General features: G+C 34.2%; 2 protein-coding genes across 7 annotated transcripts in view; both read left to right on the top strand.

The window, feature by feature from the left end:
* The window catches only part of LOC141458261 (uncharacterized), a 256,112-nt gene extending 245,066 nt beyond the window's left edge, over window positions 1-11,046 (top strand). For all 6 annotated transcript variants that reach the window (XM_074136002.1, XM_074136003.1, XM_074136001.1 and 3 more), the window contains 16 exons: window positions 2,531-2,619; window positions 2,697-2,937; window positions 3,601-3,808; window positions 4,528-4,620; window positions 4,731-4,930; window positions 5,457-5,557; window positions 5,674-5,798; window positions 5,901-6,080; window positions 6,167-6,355; window positions 7,094-7,273; window positions 7,367-7,588; window positions 7,676-7,816; window positions 7,894-8,022; window positions 8,134-8,218; window positions 8,323-8,601; window positions 8,688-11,046. In XM_074136002.1, coding sequence (XP_073992103.1) covers window positions 2,531-2,619; window positions 2,697-2,937; window positions 3,601-3,808; window positions 4,528-4,620; window positions 4,731-4,930; window positions 5,457-5,557; window positions 5,674-5,798; window positions 5,901-6,080; window positions 6,167-6,355; window positions 7,094-7,273; window positions 7,367-7,588; window positions 7,676-7,816; window positions 7,894-8,022; window positions 8,134-8,218; window positions 8,323-8,601; window positions 8,688-8,806 — 2,581 coding nt within the window. In that variant the 3' untranslated portion in view covers window positions 8,807-11,046. The remainder of the gene's footprint in view (window positions 1-2,530; window positions 2,620-2,696; window positions 2,938-3,600; window positions 3,809-4,527; window positions 4,621-4,730; window positions 4,931-5,456; window positions 5,558-5,673; window positions 5,799-5,900; window positions 6,081-6,166; window positions 6,356-7,093; window positions 7,274-7,366; window positions 7,589-7,675; window positions 7,817-7,893; window positions 8,023-8,133; window positions 8,219-8,322; window positions 8,602-8,687) is intronic.
* Window positions 11,047-11,760: 714 nt separating this feature from the next.
* Window positions 11,761-22,423, top strand: eIF3c (eukaryotic translation initiation factor 3 subunit c). Its single transcript, XM_074136011.1, has 19 exons — window positions 11,761-12,047; window positions 12,451-12,623; window positions 12,792-12,907; window positions 13,453-13,585; window positions 13,693-13,837; window positions 13,926-14,068; window positions 14,637-14,731; window positions 14,805-14,932; window positions 15,009-15,150; window positions 15,691-15,953; window positions 16,053-16,262; window positions 16,722-16,875; window positions 17,755-17,970; window positions 18,057-18,197; window positions 19,590-19,728; window positions 19,809-20,002; window positions 20,083-20,286; window positions 21,375-21,513; window positions 22,115-22,423. Exons 3-19 carry the CDS (start codon window positions 12,815-12,817, stop codon window positions 22,228-22,230), a joined length of 2,655 nt encoding a protein of 884 aa, XP_073992112.1. The 5' UTR covers window positions 11,761-12,047; window positions 12,451-12,623; window positions 12,792-12,814; the 3' UTR covers window positions 22,231-22,423.
* The last annotated feature ends 493 nt before the right edge of the window (window positions 22,424-22,916 follow it).

Raw genomic sequence — 22,916 nt, 5'->3', positions numbered from 1 at the left:
ATTCGGAAACGGTGGGAAACTCAATTTCAATCGTTTGCCCCGGTATCTCAAGGCAACCTTTCCTTAGCCCAACAGGTAGTTCTAGTGAGTCTCTTCGTGGTTTCTCCTGCACGAAGCTGGGGCGGTTGCTGCCTCCTACTGCTAAACTCCACTATACTCCATTTTGGCCGAGACCCCATACCGATCTTTATCAAGAGGACCGTGTAAACTGCTGGTCCCAGTCCCACTGTTTATCCCCTTTAAAGCGCAGTTTGGAGAGAACAGTCTCATCTGTGGTAACAACTCCAACAATGTTTGTACATCCATTTTATTATTTATATAGGAGTTAAAAGGATTCGGAACAAAACAACTGAGAGCCCGATTTCCCTGTTGTTTATCCTCCGCCAATCCAAGATAAGAATAAATGCCCCAATCATTTATTAATATAGTGTTATTTAAAAAAAATAGAATTCACTCAGATTTGTATTTGAAATGATGCGATTGCACGGGTCAGGCAGCTGAAAATAGGAAATTTGATTCATCTCTGTAGGTCTCAAAAGAGGATTTTAATGGTTCATTAACTGTGCTGGTGGTTTGTAAGACTGCAGAGTCTGGCAGTGTGCGCCCTGAAGAAGAGATCATGACGGCAGTGCGTAAAAGAGTTTGTGTGTATGGCGAAGTTAGCGCGCCCTCGCTGTCCGATCTATAGTGCATCAGAGTGGGTAGTCATGGCAACGCAGCCTCTCCACCTGCACACTTCCGTCTGTTGTGCTATGGCTTTAATTAAACTGCCGCCTCCTGTATTCTGTTCGGTAGCCGCTCCCCGCGCTATCCAGTAATGTTCGTATCATCTGACCAGCTTTTAATCGCCTTCGTTCCTCTTCCCCAGGGTAGCATTAAAACAGGGCCAAATCACTTCGATGAATACCGCAATTACCGCTTTAAAAAAACAAAACAGAAAACCATGTACTTTGGGGAAAATCTTTACGATTTTCCACCTCCTCTCACTAGGTGAGGAAAGTATTAAGAAAACATGTTAAAATTTCAAATTCGGTTTTTATAGGAAATATCTGTTTTAAGGTCCTCGAATCCGAACAAGGGGGGTATTTAGAGAATGATCTCTTTTTCTGATGTTGGTGGGTTCAATTTAATAATAACATTTAAAAGATGGTAATTTTACACATTGCGCTGATAAAGGCACACTAGAGTTAAGTCAACCATCTGCCTCACTCAAAAATCCCCTTAATCGTTAATGCCGAGAAAACTTTTCAAATTAAAGTCATGGAGTTCCACAAGCAGTTGCTTGTGAGTAAACAGAACTCCAAGTTTAAGGAAATCCACAGGAGAAGCCGCTATCGAGAATCTGAACAATCGATTCAGAATCAGTGTAGCTTTTCGGGTTCACTGATTTTGTCCAGAAGATTATTAGCACGTGCAATTGCACGTGGCATGTAAAGCAGATTTGACCTGCCTGCGATTTATTTTTTGGTTATGGTTTATTATTGTATTTTTTATTTTGTACTGAATTAAAAAAAATAAATAAAGCTAATTCGGTCATACTACTTTTTCGAAAAATGAATGGATGTAGTGTATTCGTGCAATTTCTGGTGAAATCTTGTTTTTAGAACTTTTTACTCGCAGAATCACTGCCAAGAAATAAAAATAACAAAAATGGAAATAATGCTTTACAGTATCTTTGATTGAAATCAGATTTACGCTTGTGCCTGGCAATATCAGTCCCTACATACTTACGTAGCAGCGGGCTCAGATTTGCACATATGAGTTTGAGAATGGAGCTGGATCACGTCTAGCGACAACTTACACAATAACCACTAGTTTGATAAAGAAGTACATCTCCAATTTGGAATAATAATAACTAATTAAGGTATCGTGTATTTACAAATGAAAAATTGTAATTAAGGTTCACAGATTTTAAAACTAAAGAAGCTGCGAGCACTTCCCTGGATCAGGTTATGCTCGATTTGGCCTGTAGCTTCTCATAATTTCCGATAGATAGCACCACCTCTCGGCAACCAAAATTTACCTTCACATGTAAGTTTATAGCCTCGCTTATTATAGCTTCGAGTTTACTGTTCGTGTCTTTTGCAAATTTTCATTCTACAGATGTATACTTTTTTTTTCATCCTAAACATCTTTGATTTTTTTTTAACTTATTCTTAGTTGAAAATGGAGTTAAAGGTATGAAAAGTACTTTCCTTTTGTACATTATTACATAATTCGCTTCTTAGTTTTTATTGTTAAGGAAAGATAGTAATTATAAAATCAACAGAATATAGAAATGCAACTGTTCTCTTGGATCTGTTTTAATGGAAAAATCCGCTTCTATCTTAATCTTCCTAGCCTCATTCAGGCTTCCTGAATTTTGCTGAATCTCATTTTTCGAGGGCTTTTCGTTTATAAACTTTAAACATCTTTCTTTTGCAATGTCGCGTCCATGTTTGATTGGCTTTTGGGTAGTGTAAATGTTGCCATTTTGAACAGACGACATTTTCTGATTAATATAATGCATCTAAAACATTCTATGTTACAGACAGTGGAGTCTTGAAGATAAGGGATGTAGCAAGCAGAATAGATTTAGTGATCAGAAAGAAATATCTCAGTCGCAGAAGAATATTTCAGGTAGGTGGTTTAATTCTATCACAAAACTTTCTCCAGTATGAAAACATGGAATAAATTGTTTTCTGTTTTATTTCCAGAGAGTGTATTACAAAAATTTCGCAAAAGTTTCTCGTTAAGATTTTATAAGAAAGGTGGAGGGGGAAATAAAGACGGTGAAGAGGAAGAAACTGATTCAGAACAGCCACAACCTGCGGAACCCCAAGAGCAACAACTTGAACAGCAAGAAGAAAAGCAGACGGTGCTACCTCAACAACAGACTGACAGTACTTCCGACACTTCACAGCCTCTTAAAGAAGACGCCTCTGCCGAGAAATTTAGGTTGGTTTTTTAAATGAATATTTTAGAGAAAGAAGCGCAAACTCTGAAAGATTATGTGGTCGGTTTCTTTCCTAGCACAGCTGATCATCATCTATTCCTCATGTCTTAAAATATTAAATTTTTAATGAAAGAAAAGAAGGTTGATGAAGGGGTGAGGGGCTTTGCCAAAACTGTCGATACTTAACTTCAAACTTTTGGGTTTTATTCTTCACCTGTTGTGCAAAATATTTCCTGAATAACTTATATTGATGTCGTGTCTGAAGAGGTGGTTAGTAGTTGCTAGCAAGCAACCTACAGTGCCGGTCGACACATAAGCACATTCTCGAGGTCTTCCTTCCCTTAACACCTGAAGTATAAGAGAATTATAATATGTAAAATATAGGCCATATGGCTTATACTGGCCTGTTCAGATAACTTTTGATATAACTAACCGTACATAACTAATTTTTGGAGAGTACAAGTTATTTACTTAAATAAGAAACAACCTTGTATTTCAAAAACTTGTTTTTAGGAAAACTGGTTGCCGGATGAGTTTGATAGAGGACTGCAATTTCAGAATCCCTCCGACAGTAAATGGCTAGTCCACCCCTCATATTTGTTAAAGCATCTAACAGATCTCTTTAGAAGCATTTTTTAAAAAATTATTTTCATATTTTATTTTAGATTTGGCCCTTTAGTGTGGCGATCAAGCAAAGAACGTAAGAAAGCAAAAAAAGCGGCTCGCCATGCTAAATGTAATTCAGGAGACAGCGGTATACAAGTTGAAATGGCATCTGCCGGTGGAAGTAGAACTGCTGGTGATTCTTCCGAGTCTCACGATACCGAAGACAACCTTCCCGAAGATCTGGTTGACTTGGATAGTCCGCCAGTGGTTAGTATCGTATAAGAACAGTTTTGGGTAGATTATGGTGTGCGTGAATCCCTGATGAATGTTTATGAATAATTGAAAAGCTTACCTAACATAATTTTAGGTTTTCCATTTCTTTCTGATTTAATTTTCCTAGGTTTTCTTTAAGTTGATGAGAGTACCAAACTTTCTTACAGCTTTGCATTATTTTGCGCTCGATTGTTTTGTGCTTTCTTGTTGTAAGCAGGTGTTGCGTTTATCTGGAAATCCAAATTAATTCTTCCATATTTTCGACAAATCTGCATCTTGAAATGTACTTTTGTAAAAACGAAGACTTCTTCCTTCCAGTTTGTCAGTTTCCAAGAATGTGCCCTTGAATTTCGCAGAAACTCGTGTTAAACAAAAATTTCAAAGTAGAGAACGGAAGGATAGGATTGACAATCCTTTTCTTACATTTGAACACTACATTGACACTGAATTTTGTGAAAGTAAAGAGTTATAATAAACTGTTGAGTGTTGATTTTCTATCTACAAAACTTACTAACTATACTTTTTAATGGGAGAACGAAATATTAAAATCTGAAAAATGAATATCACCAACACGCTAAAGTTTGTGTGCTTTGACCCGGTAGGGCCTCTCTTAGTTTCCTCTAATAGTTTCGTTTCTAAAAAGTAACTTAGAACATTCCAATTTATGCGGATATTTCAGAAATAAACAGCATTAATTCTTCTTAAAATGTTAGGTGCGACGTCGGGGTACCCATAGTTCTTCTGAAGGCAGAGTATCCAGGCCTACGTCCGATGTAATTAATCAGTTCCTCATCGATAGATTAAAGGTAATTTATCTAACTCTATTAGACATAACTGCTAGAAAAGATTTAGTTAGATTTTAGCTTTTTCTTTGAATAATCAACCTAGGCTTTCATGTTTTTGTTTATTATTCAAGGCTGAACTAGAAGCGAGAGGATTGAGAAAACGAGTGCAATCTGGAGTAAGGCGAACTTATTCTGATCTAGGCGGTCAGAGACTGTACAACTGGGAGATGAGACGAAGTTACCGTCGTATGACATCGCACCCGTCACCACTGCGAGCGAAGCCAAGCAGGGACCATTCGCTGAATAACCATAGCAGCTCAGCTATCGCAAGGTGTGTTTTGAATATTCTTGTGCAGTTCTTCATTCGATTAAGTCTCGTGAAGCAAAACTAAAGTAAGATTCCTTAAGAGTGACCTTTTTCGTACTAAATAAAACAAATTGACTCAAGATCTAGGTTTTATTTTATCAATTTATTCTGAAGAACATTCAATGAAGTGGATGTAAAAGGTATAATTATGTGTCCACGGAGGGGCCTCTGCTCCTAGCATGAGCCTTTTTTTCAGAAGATTCCAGCTATCCTCAGCCCGCGGGTAGCAGTAAAATTACCTATTTTGCCTGCATTTGGTCTGGCCACCATTTTTACGATGTATTTTGCCACCATTCTTTGTTGCATGCCCTTACAAAGCATTCAGCAATGTCACAAAAGAATTCGAATCCCATGTGATACAGAACGAACCCCGACACATGTTGGGTCCGTTCACCTTTATACATCTGAAACTTGAGTCTAACATCGTAAGTTAGTTCTGAGGATTTCTAACATCGTAAGTTAGTTCTAATTCAACTAATTTAACTTACAGCTGCCGAAGAGTTTGTGCAAGAACTACACAACTTAGGAGGTCGGTGAGCCAGCCTCTCGGAATCAATGAGCTCTCACCACTGATGCTGCGCAAAACGTCAGGTACATAGAAACTGATCTTTAGTGTTCAAGCGCGCTGCAGTATTCATGTTAAAGATAGCTTTAATTAAATGAAATAATATTTCAAATTATTATTAAAATGCATGATGATATTTCAGGCGGCCGTAACAACGTACTGAGCGAAGATGAGAGAGGAGGTGCCGGCACATCTGATGATGAAGTGCTGTCGGATTCTGAGTCTTCGGTGGCCTCGCTGACAGATAGAAAGAAATCTTTTGAACAGGTTAGTACTCAGATAACTGAACATCCAAGTTATTTACCAGACGTAAATTAACAACCTAGGACTAAAACTTACTACAACAAATTATTTCGTTTCTTAAATCAGGCGATGGAAGAGGAAGTAGTGATACTGGCGGAAGCTGTATGGGATCATGTTGCCATGGAGCCCGAAGAACTAGCTTTCAGAGCGGGTGATGTGATCGAGGTGTTGGACACTTTAGATAAAGACTGGTGGTGGGGCGCCAATGGATCTCATGAAGGGTGGTTCCCTTCAGCTTTTGTGCGGGTTGGTATTATCTATCGCTTTTCATATCCAACTTCCTTTTATAGAACTATTATCTGGATAGCTTATTAACTTTAATTTGTTAATAGTTACGAGTGAGCCAAGAAGCGACCGTGGAAGATTGTTTGGCAGCCGCTGCAGAAGGTAAACAGTCATCTTTGTGCCGTCGTAGAGTTTCTGTATCATTGTTGTCCAACGATCAAGTCCGAGCTAGAGTTGTCACCGAATTAATTAACACCGAAAGAGATTTCGTCAAAATACTCAGGGATGTTCAACAGGTAAGTTGACACACATTGGAAACATTAAAACTAATCTTTTGTAAATGTTCGGTTTCCATCTATTTTAAGAGTCGGCGCTTTCGGCTATTTACTTTTGGATGTCCATTTGTTGAGTTTATGAGTTGCATTATAAGATTTATTTAGTTGGTTACTTTAATTGGTCAAGAACCCAATGCACCAAATATATTGTCTAAATACAATAATAATTTCATGACCGATTAAATTGTAGCAATTAAGAATACCTATGTTGAAAATAACCCGTGTAGAAAAACAATCTAAATTAGTAAAGTTGTATAAAAATTTGATATAAGAAGAATGATTCAGATGTAAAAAATAAATATGTAAAATTTATATGATAGGAGAAAATAAAAGTTAAGAATTTAGTAAGAAAGCCCAGAGGGAAAGTAGAAATACGTGGTCAATAGTATTGGCCATTTTAGATTTCTCTAATTTAACAAGATCCTGTGTGTACAATAGATTAGTTGGACTTGTCTTCTAACGATGTAGATAAAAGAGTCTGTCCAATAAATAGTCCGCCCTCCGCTCTTCATAACAGCAAGGTTCCGTTCATTGCGTAAGGACTCAGATCGGCTGGTCTTAGCATTTATAAATATCATCTTATGGCATCATTTGGAAATTCAGACTCTGAAAGCACCGATGTTTTTGGAATATCAATAGTGTATGTAGTGAATATCTAGTGTCCGGATTATCGAAATAATTTCAAGTATTTTATTTTAGGGTTATCTATTCGAATGCAGACGAAGAAAAGACATGTTCTCTGAAGAACAGTTGCAAGTTATATTTAGTAACATAGAAGACCTTTTAGTCTTTCAAGAGAAATTCTTAGAAGATCTAGAAGCCAATGTGGACTGGGAGCATCCTCACAGAAGTTGTCTTGCTCCAATATTTCTAAATCATGTACGTTGGCGATTCGTTATTTACTGTATTAGCCACGATTCGAGTTTGTAGTTCTAAATGAAATGTTTTAACAACCTATTTTATAATCTTTAGAGAGCCGGATTTCGGAAGTATTCAGATTATTGTAATAGTCATCCGTTGGCAATAGCAACGCTTCAAGAATTACATAGGCAGAATGGTTATGATAAATTTTTTGAAGCATGCCGCTTGATGAGAGGTCTCATAGAGATACCTCTAGATGGTTACCTGCTCACTCCTGTTCAGAGAATATGTAAATATCCTTTACAACTTGCCGAACTACTTAAATACACTAAGGTATGTTGTTCACATTTTATCAAGCTATTGTTTTATATATATTTATAAAATTCAAAATTACTTCAGCATTTATCTTTTCCCATTCAGACTGATCACGAAGATTATGAAAAAATTAAGGAAGCGTTAGAGGCAATGCGAGGAGTGGCCACACTGATAAACGAACGGAAAAGGAGAATGGAAAGTTTAGAAAAACTGGCGGCTTGGCAAGCCAGGGTAGAAGGTTGGGAGGTAAATATTTAGTTCCTGAGTTTGTAACTTTAATAAACTGGATTTTGTTTTATAAATTCAATTTAACCAAATTTTAGGGGGAGGATTTGATCGAAACAAGTTCCCAGTTAATTTACCAAGGAGAAGCGGTGCGAGTTACCTCCGGCATGTGGACAACCAATGTCACTCTCTTTCTTTTCGATCATCAGCTGGTCTATTGTAAAAAGGTAGGCATTGTAAAAATGTTTTCTATTTTTATACTAAAATCAGAGGGGGTTAAACTTCCTTGAACTTTACTGTAATAGTAATTAAATCACTAATTGAATTTTAATTTTTAGGATATACTCAAACGAAGTACTTATGTGTATAAAGGAAGGGTAAACATGGACAGAAGTGAAGTCATTAACTTGAATGATGGCAAAGGTATGTTTTCAAAACATTGGTCACCTAACATTTCATTTTGGTGAACTTATCCCAAGGCAGTTTAGTAAATATATTTTTCTTAAAAAAAAGTATTTTTGTTTCAGATACAAGGACAGGTGTAAGTGTTAGGCACGGCTTTAAAATTCTAATATCTTACGACAGTTCCTTGCAGAACAATAAAGAACCGAGTACAACCACAAAGGCCCTAGTGTTCTGTGTTCGTGGGTCGAAGGAGAAACTAGAATGGTTGACAGCTTTTGATCGTGAACGGAAATTAGTAGAGCAGGATTTGGCGGAAGGTTTAGAATTCGCGCCAGCAGCCAGGAGATTAGCCAGGGAGGCGGCTTCCAATCGACGATCTAGGCCTCCTAATAAACACGGACGTCAGTATTCTTTTGACCATTTCCTTTTTATTAGACTTGATTCAGTTTTTATTGCTCGCTTGATAATTATTGGCAAATTATTACAGAAAAAACCTACAAATACCACCACCAGAACAGTGGAAGACACCATGGTCCTCTCAGTCGACGAGTTGGAACCTGGTTTACATTTAATAAGAAATCAAGACCCCATCCAGCAACTTCATGAGGCATAGTCGGGGTGACTGCCCTCGCTTGGGTTTAAATAGTCACCCGACGGATATCTATCAATGTATTTATATCACCAATACTTGATGTAATAAATGAATTACTCTAGTCACTAACGAACATTTTTCACTCGTATAGCTGTAGAAGTGTTGGAACGTTTTATGCTATTGTATAAAAAATATTTTACAGCATTACTAAAAAAATCCTGGTGGTCAGTATTAAAGCAAGAAATATTTGCAGAATAGCAAGGTCACAGTCTACTTCTATTAAATTACATTACTGATACTAGAAATTAAATTAAAAATCACCTAAATGGTTCATAAAAATCATTTGTTGATGGTATGAATTAACAATCTGAACTCGCAGGTAACTTTCTCTTACTCCAATTTAGTAATTAATTTTTATTTGACGTTAGAACGTTTATTTAAAAGGTAGTTGACATTAGATAGACATTTAAAAACAAAGCTACTAAAAACTAAATAACATTAAGTAATTCCATACGGCTGATTTAATTCAAATTAGGAATTACATGTATCATACTTATTAATATCAAATGAATGATAAATACTTAAATCACGCTGAAATGGAACTTTAGAGGGATACCCAACATTTCTCCTCGCCAAGAAGTGCCCTTAATCGAATTTTCCCTGGAAAATGTATTAGTGCTATAGTCAACGTATCAGTGCTGTACTAAATGTATCAGTGCTGTACTAAATGTATCAGTGCCATACACAATGTATCAGTGCTATAGTCAACGTATCAGTGCTATAGTAAATGTTACGGTACATATTATACAAAAATTAAGTTTAAAGAAAATCATAAAAGCCAGTTTGAAGTGATAGTTTTTTACTAAAACCTTACTTAAGGGAAATGTTGAATTTCTACCTTCTTATGAGAAGTTAAAGTCTAGAATGAACGCTCGCGTTACTTTCTTTTACCACAATTCATCGAATATTTCCTTGAAACTAGGAATTGGTTTTAAAAAATTAGTTGTCATGCTGTTTATGTTCACTGCCGTTGAAGGAAGCATGACGATCAGCTCCGCCCAGAACTCTAAAGTAAATGTTCGAAACCAAAGTGTTGAGCATACCTTTTTCCCAATTCAAATTAAACCCTTTGAATAAAATTCAGTTTTTTAGTTCGCACTTCGCAGAAAGACGTGTGAATAGAACAATTCCAAATTCGCAAGAAAATATAAAAAATAAAGCTAAATAAATAAATAAAAACTAGCGCACCAATGAAAAGACTTCAAAACTGTTATTTCCAGTGAAAACTCGATATTGAAAATTTGGCAGAATATCAATGCTTCCACTTATTAGAAGTAAGAGAAAGTAAAAATTGCATTTATTAAAGTGGTACTTGGAGGGATGTTGCTTTGCTGCGGTAAAAAGAAAAACCCCGTTTATTTTTCAAACAATATTTGTACATACACAAATGGAAGGACAAAAAGGAGAATTGAAGTATGTGTCGAATGTGAGGCAAAAGGAAAAAACAAGAATAATTTATAGAAAGCCTACGCACACAGCTGGTTTTTACATATCATTATAGAAATAATATGAGTTTATATAGTTAACACATGTATCAATATTTTTGAAGATATCCTTTTATCATTCTTATATATGTGGTAAATGTGTAGAGAATAAGGCAAGAGCTTGATTTACAATTACAGGTCTCTTAGGAATTAACCATAAACGTTAAATTTCTTTTTATTTAAATAAAATAGAACTAGATGTTTGTAAAGTCGATCAGATTTTAGATTAGAATATCTGTGATCAGTTTTATTATTTTTACTTTTTTTTATATATAAACTTCGTAATCGATGTAATAACATTTTACCTTTTTCAAGTATTCTAGGTGAACCCCATATATAAGTGCAAAAGTTTTTATTTTTTATGTAAACGTATAATTTATTGCTAATCGATAGATTGTTATTTAGTGTAACCTCGTATTTAATGGAGATGAATAATTCCTGATAATTCAATATTAGTTATTAATTTTAAAATCGGTAGAAAATATTTTAAATTTTACTTAAGGAAAATGCCAGAACTGCGGTAATTTTCTTGAACCATTTCTGTCAATGAGGAGTATTGGATTTGAGACTTTTGCTTTTGATACTGAAACTGACAGATTTTCAAAAATAGGAAAATGGAAAAATTGTAGCAAAAGTATCGTCTCCAAGCTCTTCGTCTATTTTAGTGAGAGACTTGGAGAAAGTTGGAAGTAGAGCCTTCAATCATTTTGCCGTGATTGAATCAAGTTAAACAAGCGAAAAAAAAATTGATTTTCTAAAATTAACCGTTAAGTTGTAATGAATTCTTTGAGCATAAAAAATAATAAAAGAGAATACAAAAATGAAGAAAAATGTTGCTACTATAATTTGTTACTGTATTTTATATACAAATTAATATTATTTATTAAATTTATAAGGTGTTGACAAAAGAAAACAAAATGTAATTAATATGTTGTAGAAACTGTAAATTAAATGAAAACAGAAAATGTGTTATAATTCAGTATTTTAAATATCTATCCTCACCCATGACCTGACAACCATTTTGGTTTAATAATAATAATTATTTATTTATTTACAAAACTTTACATACGTTCTCAAAAATGAAATAATTGAAGTTTCAAACTTGGCGCCTACATTTAGACACTCAACTGATTAAATATATTCAGATTAAAGAGAACATAACAAATTTTAATATTAAACATATTAATGAAAAAAATAACAAAAAACTTAGCTTCATACAGGCAGTTATTACAAACTATACTTGAACCTCTTATGTTTATATTTTTTATAGCCCAGAGAACTTATTACAATTTATGTTTGCTATATGTAATAGTTATTACTATTGTACGGACTATTACAACAGTTAGTGACAAATTTTTCCAGAAGATAATAGCAGAGAAGAAAAATAGCAGAGACGCTAGGAACGTCAAGTACGTGTGCATATAGTGAATCGAAGGTTTAGTTTCTATTCATATAAGTGAACAGAATGCACATAACGCCTAGCACCTTATTCCATGCATCATTCACACGCTTTTAACCATGGTTCAGAGAGAGACACCATTTATTTTAATAGTATGGTTGGTTGATCACGGGTCTTCTACGAGTGAATAGAATCAGCTTGTTTTAGTGCAGTTTGGTTAGATTTGGGTAGTGATGAACTCACAGAAAAGTGGCAAATCAAGTATCGTGACTGGTAAAAAAAATAACAGGAATAATAACACATTGTTTTGAGGTAATGATCTTATCCTGTCACTCTTTATTTAATTATAAATATTTTGTGAAGTCCCAACTCTCTTGTAAAACTGCTAGTTGTAACAAGTAATAAATGAATAAATAAATTTAATTATAAACAATAAAATTACTGGAACAGAAAATATTTGTCAGCTATTAACTTGGCAATACAAGACAATTTATATCACAGATAAAATTAATGCGTCCATGGGACTCATTTATTATGCTATTTTTCAAAATACTTACTAATCGCCTTGTCATTGACTAATTCAGTATTTAGTTTTAGAATTACAATAAACCTTAGCTGTGATTGTCACAAACCCTTATGCTGGCCATTGCATTATTATATTGCAATATTTTTTTTTTTTTGTTAAAATAATGATAAATGTAAATTACATTTTCAGTAGAACTAGTTGAGTCAGCCGCCACTAGACTGGGTGGCAGTAGGGTAACCTCTCTGTGGTAAAGTTAGATTAGGTTAAGTGAGTCGTGTTACTACGAATGCGTGCTTGTTGGGCATCTGGTAAGCTGGTGGAAAATAACAAGTATCTGTGTAATAATTCAAAAGTTAAAAAAGGTATATTATTGATATTTTTCTATTCTCTAGTGTAAATAGAGCTTGCCATTCTTGTTTCACTGTTTTTACTTTTTGTTCTTAAAAGCAGTATCACGTGAGCCACCTATCTTGAAAAAAATTAATTTTTTCATGCTTGAGAATCTATTTTATCTGTTCCGTATTTTTCAGTTTTTGTTGTGTGATAATTCAAAATGAGTCGTTTCTTCGCAACTGGTTCTGATTCTGAGTCGGAAAGCTCTTCTGAAGAAGAGCAAGTAGTTAGGGCGCCTCCAACTACCTTTACAGTAAGTGTAATTTTTTTTATTGTTATTTTAGGAATGTCTTCATAAAGTCATAATATTGTAGAATGAATAATGAGTAACTTCAATACTGGAACAAATTTGTCATTGTTGTAATTTGGTTGGGATGAAAAAGATTGTACATAACTAAAGTGTAATTGTTTAGAAATATAATTTTTATTCATAAATTTAACATTGAATAAGTTTTTATTCAAGACGAATTCGAAAAAATATTAAGATAGCGATCAGGCGAATACCATAGAACAACGGTTGCTCATTAGAAAACAAGAGTGATTCAAACATCAGCTCAGTCAACGGATTTGGCATTTAAAACTTCATTTTCAGGAAAGATCAGTTCCAAGCAAGGGAAATGCGATGAAAGCAATTTTTATTTGCAATTTTATTTGCCAAATTTACAATAAACTTTTTCTACCCCAACCATTTATTATAGTTTGAAATAATTTGTTCAGATATGAAAGTTACCTACTGTATGTCACAATTAGAAACTATGAATTATACTCGTGATATAATGTTTATGGTTGACGTTATAGTTCAGCGATGATGAGGAAGATACGAAGAGAGTGGTTCGTTCGGCCAAAGAGAAAAGATACGAGGAACTAACAAACAACATTAAGCAGATCAGAAACTTCAAAAAAATTAAAGATATGAGCAGCATGTTGAATAGTATGTATATCTACGAATTCTGAACTTTCGTTTAAGAAAATTTTGTCTTGGTATTTTTATTTTTATTATTGCATTATTACATAATTTGGGATTTTATTGGTGGACAGGTTTTGAAGAATTAATGCGAGCCTATCAGAAAGCTTTACCAGTTATTATTAAAGAAGAAAATGGAATGACACCGAAATTCTATCTTCGATGTCTGGTTGAAGTAGAAGATTTTATCAATGAAATGTGGGAGGATAGAGAAGGAAGGTAAGATGTACATACTTATTGAGGTAAAAGTATCCGATAGAAGAAAATATCTCATTTGAAAAGTATTTGTTCTTAATGTCATTTTTAGAAAAAATATGTCAAAGAATAATTCTAAATCATTGGCATCATTAAGACAAAAATTGCGTAAATACAATAAAGATTTTGAAGAAGAGTTGGCAAAATTCAGAGAGAATCCTGATTTAGGAGATGAGGATGAAGAACAGCCTAAAGGTGATGAAGTTACTTGAAATTAAACATTCTTGTTTTTATCATTTTATTTCAATTTTTCGAGCGTTATGGGACTTTAATTTTGCCATTTTAATTTCATAGCTTTCTTCTTGTATAGTTTTCTATCGAGGTAAAATCCATTTTGACATCTCTTGAATCCGAAATGGAGGTTTCAGAATATGATTTGTGTTTGAATAAAATATCACATAAACTATAAGTCTGATGAAGTTTAAATTTTATATTTTATTCTACCACATTACAACATTGTGCTGTACCTCAGCCATTTTTACTAAGAGGCTAAAAGTGGGTAAAAAAGAGTCAATTTTTTAATAACCTTGCAACAAACTAATTTTCTTCATATGATCATTCGGAATTGCAACAATTTTTTAAGTTCCGTTCACTAGATTTGCCTAGAGAAATTTGACTTCCACTCATCATTTAGTCACTACTTTGTCTGGGTCGGAAAGGCGAGATCTATAGGTAGGTGAGGAAATTAGCAGTGTTAGAGTACTGCAGATCCAGATTTTCTACTTTTTGTTTTCAAATAAGTAATGTTAATATTAATTAGCAGAGGTGGAAGAAGATTCAGAAGAAGAAGCACTTGGTCCCGCAGTTTTTAAAAAAGGACCATCTGAGGGCAGTGCATCGGAAACTAAATCTGCTAAGGTGATTTAATCAGAGTATTTATTCTTTAGTTTGTTTGCTCTTTGGCGAGTTAAAGCAATATTATTTTTTTCAGCCGTCTGGGGGAGACGATGATGAAGGAAGCGATGATTCTATTGACTGGGGTAGCGATTCCGAATCGAGTACTGAGTCTAGTGACGATGAAGGGCAATACACTAGTATTAGAGAACGATTCTTGAAAAAGTAATGATATTTTCTGTTACTAAAGTTATAATGAATATACCAAAACAGTAAAACTTACCACGATTGCATGTTGCAGGACGACAGACCGCGAAGAAGAAGAGAAGCGTGAGAAGAAGAAAGAGAGGAAAGAGAAAGAGAAAAAGAGATTACGAAAGGACGAGGAAGAGGATGGCGAAGGGGAATGGGAGACGGTAAAGTTCGGAGTGGCCATTCCATCCGTGAGTATTTCCATTCATAGTTTCGATGTATGCGAAGTAATGCTGACAAATTGGAAGTGTGCTAATGTCTCGAATTGTTGTTCATGCCTAAAACTAGAACCTAGAACTATTCGCTAGAGCCCTCCCAATTTTTCCCATAAGATTTCCCATTTGAAATAACTTAGGAAGCTTTAGACACCAGTTAAGAGAGTCTATTGTAAAGAGCGTTTATTCTCTTCAAAAAATATCAGTACTATTATTTTTAAGTTTTCTCTTCTTCAAGTCGCCAGTCAAGTTGAAATCTGCACACTGCATGAAATTTTCTGACTGAGATAGTCCGGAAGAATCAAGTCGTCAGCTACATCTGCGCTATCCCGGGGGATAGCCACGGGTGCTTCATGTTAACTGATTCTAACTGAATGAACGCAGATTTAACTTTTTCTCCTCTTTTTATTTTTAAATAACATGTTTTTCATATCAATAAAATTAAGTCAAACTGACCGAACCCTAAAGACCAGAGTTTTTTGTTCGTTTTTTTTAAAAAAACATTTCTTTCCACAGGAAAAACCAAAAATGTTTGCAAAAGATGCTGAAATTGATATGAATCTTGTGCTGAAGAAGTTGAGCGAAATAGTTGCAGCACGTGGTAAAAAGCGAACTGATCGTCGAGAACAGATTGAACTGTTGCATGAATTAGCCGCCGTGGCTGATACCCACCATCTTGGGCCTGCTATCAACATCAAGATCAAGTTGGCCATTATCTCTGCCATATTTGATTATAATCCAAAAGTATCTGACGCGATGAAACCGGAATATTGGGCCAAGTATGTAATATAAAAACAAAAACAAAAAATGAGTAGAAAAAAAATGTTTTGCATTCTTTTGTACTTTGTTAATATTTTATTTATATTTTAATTGATTAGGTTACTGGAGAGAATATCAGAAACATTAGACCTGTTGGTGGCCACGGGGGATATCCAGATTGGCGAGAACATTCCTGAGGAAGGAGAAGTGTTTGACAAACCTCCGTACAGAGTCAGAGCATGCGTGTTGACCATAGTTGAACGTTTAGATGAAGAATTTACTAAATTATTAAAAGAATGTGATCCACATTCTAATGAATATGTCCAAAGGTTATTATTTTTTTTAAAAAAAATATTGTAGTCTTTATCTTGCAGCCAGAGTTTCTTGTATGTTTTCTTTAAAAAATATCTTTCCACAAGAAAAACCGAAAATGTATGCATTCCTTAGATAAGTTATTTCAGATTTAAAAAATAATGTCAAACTGTTAAATCTCACAAATGGAATGAATTTTGTTACTTACCTAATCCCTTAGATGTTTTGGCCATTTTAACAGAAAAAGTCATTTAGCGTAAAAAAAAAAAAAAATCAAATGACTGATTTACCGAAAAATTTTTAAAAATCGAATCATGATTTAACCGAACTTTTTTTGTCGTAAATAAGTGGTAATACCACCTTCTTGCCTATTACAAGTTCAGCCGACGACGACGAGTAAATAACTTTGAAATAGTAAGAACACATGTATTCGAACTTTGATGTAATAATTTTGGAAAGTTTGTTTCTAATTCCAGATTGACTGATGAAAAGAGAGTGTGCAGTATTATAGACAAAGTTCAAACGTTCTTGGAGAAGTCAGGCGTGCCTTCAGATTTGTGTCGAATTTACTTAAGAAAAGTGGAACATCTGTATTACAAATTTGATCCTTCAGTTATCAAACAGAAGAAGGTAAGATGCTTTCTCTAACAGCTGATCTTTCCCTTAACTATTTCAGACAAAGTTCTCTCTTAAACATTTGTAAAAGTAAAGTAATGCCTATTATTTCTGGCGAGCGTCTAACTACCAAATTTGGCGCTGGAGAGACTTGCAAACATACTTTACATAATTCCTTATATTTACCATTTACCAATCCAAGACCAGAGTCGAACCAGTACCACCATATATCATAGCTTTGCGGCTCTGCCCCTAACCGCTTGGCTACGTAGCGGCTCTCTTAAACATGTGTTTCTAAATTTCTCCAAAACGAAAAGTGTTGGAACTTTGTTATAAGGGCGTCAACCCTTTAGCAACGATGAGATCGTTACAAAAACTTACTTATGACCTTTAAAATCAGCGATATTTAATTTCTAGCTTAAAGAGATTATGATCGCTAAATTATTTTGTGAACACAGAGGCAGTCTCAATAAGAAAGTTATGTGTTTGCCTTTTAAAATAATTGAGTTTTTAAATGAAAAGTATTGGATTTAGTTTTCAAACCACCACACCCCTTACCCAAAAAATGAGGTGCGTCTCAGTATAGATACATCCAATCTATCTGTTCTACATTAATAAGAAGATTGTGTGTGGACAACACGTACACAGGCTTTGTAAGTGAAAGTCACTTTTCCTGGACAACCTAATTACTCAATTTCTGGTTTTTCATTTATCTAAACGTAAATCCTTTGCTGATTATCCATCTCTATTGCAATACAATTTTAAAGGTTTTCTTTAGAAAAACTACTCGAAAACCAGAGAAGTGAAGCAACTAGTTAGTTATAAATGTTAGTCTTTGAAAACTATCAATTTAACTTAGCTAAACATACTCACAATCGAAGTCGTAAATTTCAGGGAGAACTTGAACCAGGAACTATAACCAGTATACAGGTTATGGACAAATTGTGTAAATATATCTATGATAAGGACATAACCGATCGGCTGAGAACCAGAGCAATACTAGCGCACGTCTATCACCATGCTTTGCACGATAACTGGTTCCAGGGCAGAGATCTTATTCTTATGTCACATCTGCAAGAGGTTATCCACCATTCGGATCCATCAACTCAAGTAAACTTTCTCTAGAAATAGTATTGAATAAAAAATCGTAAAGTAAATTGGAATTAATTACAAAGTAAAATTTCCTCCATTTGTAGATTTTGTACAATAGAACAATGGCACATCTAGGTTTGTGTGCTTTTAGACATTCAAACATCAAAGATGCTCATAACTGTCTTGTTGATCTGATGATGACCGGTAAGACCAAGGAGCTGTTGGCTCAAGGACTTATGCCACAGGTAACTCTTCTCTACATTAGCTGCTTCATAGAACTGCAATTATTTCTCTTATTACTAGATCATTTCCGATAATCTCAAAAAACTTCCTCCTGTGAAGATGTTTTAAATGCTTCCTTGATCGTCCTTTCTCTCCAAAATTCCTCGCTAAAAACTGCTAACTACACAGAGATAATTGTAAGTAAATCTATTTAAAAGAGTAATTTGGCGTGTACATACATAGTTCTAAGTTTATCTTTTACGTTTAATTCTAACTTCAGATGTTTATTAATGATATTAAGTAGGCATCGCCTTAAAAGAAATCCGATTGAACACTTGAGATCTTCTTTTACTTAGATGTTAATGATACCTAAATAGTCTCCTAAATTTTAGCATGGGCACTTAATTTACGGTAACAATATGTGGGAAATTAAACCATAGAATACTCAAAAAAAAACAGTTTAGAGGGAAGACCATAATTCTCATGTCCCCGTAACCGGAAATCTAAAATTAATTTTATCGAAAACTTATTCAATCAAAACTGATAGTCCTTATTTGCATTTTAAGGTGATCCGTGATGGTTACGTGAAGTGTAGTGATTGATTCGTAAAAATCGCCGGAAAATGAAAAAATAAAAACATTTAAATTTTACTTCAGAAATGGTGTTTTCAAAAAATTACAAATTTTATCAGGTCATTTAATCTTCTTTAATGTTTTTGATAAGAATTAGTTCTACATATTACACTAAACAGCACTGCAGAGGGAAGGTGATCTATTACCCTTTATCTCCAATGACAATATATTCGAGTAAATCTCAAAAAAATGAAATATCTATTCAGCAAATATAGTACTTGTAGTAGGCTATCACTTTATTGGACTCAGAGGACCTAAAAAAGTCTCAGCTTCCCCAAATGTAAAGGATCGAACTTCCAGACATAGCCTCAAATATCTTTTATTTTATCTGCCGTATAACGCATATTTCTAGTATCGCTGACTGTTTTCGGACTTCAATCCATCATCAGATGTAGACCACTCAGCCTCGTGTCGACCACACGTTGCTGATTGATTCATCCAGTCAATCCAGCACTACGGATCTAATCGCATTTTCAATAGCCCCAAATAATTGAATTTTGTTTTGCGTCCAGCATGCCAGATTTGCAACTTGCTTATTTATTCAAAATTACTGATTTCGATATTAAGCACTTACATAAGAATTTAAATATCGCACTCCATTATCAGAAGTGTTGTAGTGACATCTACTTCGTCTTGGAGTCTGCAGCAGCCTTCATATTCTAGACCGAGACCACGTGTAATTGTAAAATCTATTTGTTTCTACTGATTGTTTATATTTATTGCTGTAATTTCCTAGCAAATATCAAGTAATTATAAATCAAATTTGCACTTACCTAATTATAGAGACAACACGAAAGAAGCAAAGAACAAGAAAAAGTGGAAAAGCAACGGCAAATGCCATTTCATATGCACATTAATTTGGAGTTGATCGAATGTGTTTATCTGGTCTCTGCAATGCTTATTGAAATACCTTACATGGCCGGTAAGTGCGCAAAATGCAAAACCACTTAGTGCTGCTATTGTTTTGTTAAATAATCCATTTAATTCCATTTAAAATATCAGCTCATGAATTTGATGCACGAAGAAGGATGATTTCCAAAACTTTCTACCAACAGCTGAGAAGCAGTGAACGTCAGTCGTTAGTGGGTCCGCCGGAGAGTATGAGGGAACATGTGGTTGCCGCCTCCAAGGCGATGCGAAATGGAAATTGGTCTGCGTGTGCTGATTATATCATCAATGAAAAAATGAATGCTAAGGTAAATATTTTATTTCCTTGCCAATATTAATTGGTTCATATGATTTTTTTTTGCTTCTAAAAACTGTTGTGATATTGCAGGTGTGGGACTTATTTTACGAAGCGGATAAAGTCAGAGCTATGCTTATTAGGCTTATCAAAGAGGAATCACTGAGGACTTATCTGTTTACTTATTCACACGTTTATGCGTCAATTTCAATGGCAACATTATCAGAAATGTTTCAGTTGGACAAATTTGTTATTCATTCCATTGTGAGCAAGATGATCATTAATGAAGAATTGATGGTAAGAGATCTTTATCGTCTGCCCGCATGCTTAAATTTTACCAGAAAAATCATTTTAGGGGAGGGTTGGAGGTGACGCTTTCTTCTAAATGAACATTTTAATGTAATTTAGATCCTTAAATTTAATTAATTTTTAATGAGAATTCAATGGGTTGCTGAAATTGAAAATTTGAAGAAAATCACGTAATAGAAAGTGTGAAGTTTCCCAAGCTCTTTCAGCTTAGCCACTTTGTCGAAAATCACTTACTTCTTGTCACCTACAATTCTCATATAAGCAGTTTTGATTTTTTTGGAAATATAGTATTAGAAACATTTTGGTTCTTCGGGGAGTAGCATTTGATTCTTGTCTTTCAGGCGCCATCTTTCAATTTTATGCTTTACCACCTTTGTGGTGAGAATTCAAAGTTATTCTGAAATTCGGACACACACACACATAAACTTTTCCGACCAAAAAATCTTTTAAAAAAAATATTCCTGTGAAACTCTCTATATCTAAACTTTGACAAGATTGCAATATTTCCGTTTCTCTTTATACAAACAAATTAATAATAATAATAACGTGGTCATAAATATTTTTGGTCTGTTATATTGCTTCAATAATTTGAAGAAATTCGTCGAATGAGAGTGCAGTCACAGGCGTGTAGAAATTTAATAATAATAATAATAAGTGTTTATTTGAAAAGAATATTGTATAAATCATACTAAATAAAAATACACTTTTCGACAATAGACATACGTCCTTCTGCCAAGTTAGTCTTTAACTTACAGAATATATATGAATAAAAATAAAAATGAAAGCGCAACTTGAATTAACTTATAACAACTCAAACAAAAAATAAAACCTGGAGAAAATAATAATAAAATAATATTAATAATAATAACCTATTTACATTATATACATACATTATCCATTGTACTGGGCAACCAGAAAATCTCTGTATATGGATGCCGCCCTCACATGCCCACAAAGTCTACCCCAATCCTTCCCGTTTAAGTATTCTATTAGTAGAAAATTAATAATGGATATATTAAAATTAATACATCTTTTCATCTAGAATTTTTTTAACTTAATCAAATGATTACTTCCAGGCATCACTGGACGATCCTTCGCAGACTGTGGTCATGCACCGCAGTGAGCCTAGCAGATTGCAATCACTTGCTTTGCAGTTGGCTGACAAAGTGATCAACTTGGTTGATTCAAATGAGCGGATATTTGAAATGAAGCAAGGTAAAAAAAATATTCAATTTTATTGACTTGAAAAATTCGCAATTATTTTAAATGAAATTTGTGTAGATATTGGTCTTGCTCGTACTTCAGGCGAGTTCAGGACTAGCAGTAAGTATTAGCTTAAATTTTGAAGAAGGGGATTTGTATCGTTACAAGTAAGGCAAGTTGGGGTCGTCCAAGGTCGCTTGACCAAACTATAGAAGCTGTTCTCAGGGCAAGCACTAATAGACTTGCAAGGAATATAATAATGCCATAAATAGACTCAGGCTCATGCATAAAATTTAAAAATCTAAGTGTTTACTTTAACCACCCAAACTCTAGGTTAGGCCTTGCCAGTCTACTCCTCAAAGAGAACAAGTTTGCGAAGAAAAAGACTTGTTATCTCTTTGTGTATTCTTCTTTAAACTATAGACTTGAATACTCATTAAAATAAAACAGCCAAAAACTAGAATTCTGTATTAACTAAGTAAATAGGTACACGTTTTTTGTTACGGTGTTTTTTTTTTTCTTCTTGGGTTTTTGGATAATCTAAACAAAATTCTACTTTTTTTGCCATCTAAATTGTTTTGTTACTAAAAAATGAATAATGTTAATTGTTTAGGTAACTTCTTCCAACGAGGAGGTATTCAAGGAACATTCAGACAGAATTACAACAGACCAGGCCAAGACTGGGGCCGGTTGAGAAGAGATCGCGTGGAACAAACTAGAGCCTATTAATTCTATAATACCAGTACATATTTAGATAAATTTACATAAAATGTATTGTATTTGCAAGATTTCCAAATCCATTGTTACTCCTTACTTCATTCATATGTTTCTTAAAAGTGCTGAAATAAAATTGTACTTTTTACAATAAAAGCTGATTTGTTTATAATAAATAAGAGCTAAATAATAAAAATTTTGTACAATATTTTTATTATATTTGTATTTATCATCGCCTCGTAGAATTTACCTTCCAGTTCTGATACTTGTATTTATAATGAATGCTTGTTTACAATTTCGCAGTTCTTTCACAAGAGAGCCTCAACATGTCCCTTTAAAGATGGAAAAAACTGGTGTAAACATTCACACTGCTTCCTCCTGCCACATTCTAATTAATCTTATATAACAGTTAATACGAATTTTCTCCAAATACAAGATATATAGGAATATGGAATTTCAATTTGTTTCTTTCATTTTTCAACTGGCTGTAATTTCAATGCCACTAGCACAATTAAATCCAATAAGTTCTTCCATAGGTTCTTCAGTCTAAACCTGGATTCCAACTTTCTCCATAGTTTTATGCACATATTGCTTTTTCCTCAACTTTACGCATATATAATTGCAATAGTATCATTATCCCAAGAGTTTAATTTAAAATATGGTGAACAGTGATTAGAATTAAGCCTTTTTTTAGTCAATCT

This window comes from Rhodnius prolixus, unplaced genomic scaffold (assembly GCF_049639745.1).
Source record: "Rhodnius prolixus isolate KJV_2025 unplaced genomic scaffold, Rpr scaffold_5, whole genome shotgun sequence".
NCBI classification, from domain to species: domain Eukaryota; kingdom Metazoa; phylum Arthropoda; class Insecta; order Hemiptera; family Reduviidae; genus Rhodnius; species Rhodnius prolixus.
Note: the sequence above shows the minus strand (reverse complement) of the source record. Positions and strands in the feature narration are given on the sequence as shown.

Coding starts and splice junctions, on each gene's coding strand:
- eIF3c (XM_074136011.1), top strand. CDS start 12,815: ATGAGTCGTTTCTTCGCAACTGGTTCTGATTCTGAGTCGGAAAGCTCT. Junction 14,732..14,804: donor CGGAAACTAAATCTGCTAAG/GTGATTTAATCA, acceptor TATTTTTTTCAG/CCGTCTGGGGGAGACGATGA. Junction 20,287..21,374: donor TCATTAATGAAGAATTGATG/GTAAGAGATCTT, acceptor GATTACTTCCAG/GCATCACTGGACGATCCTTC.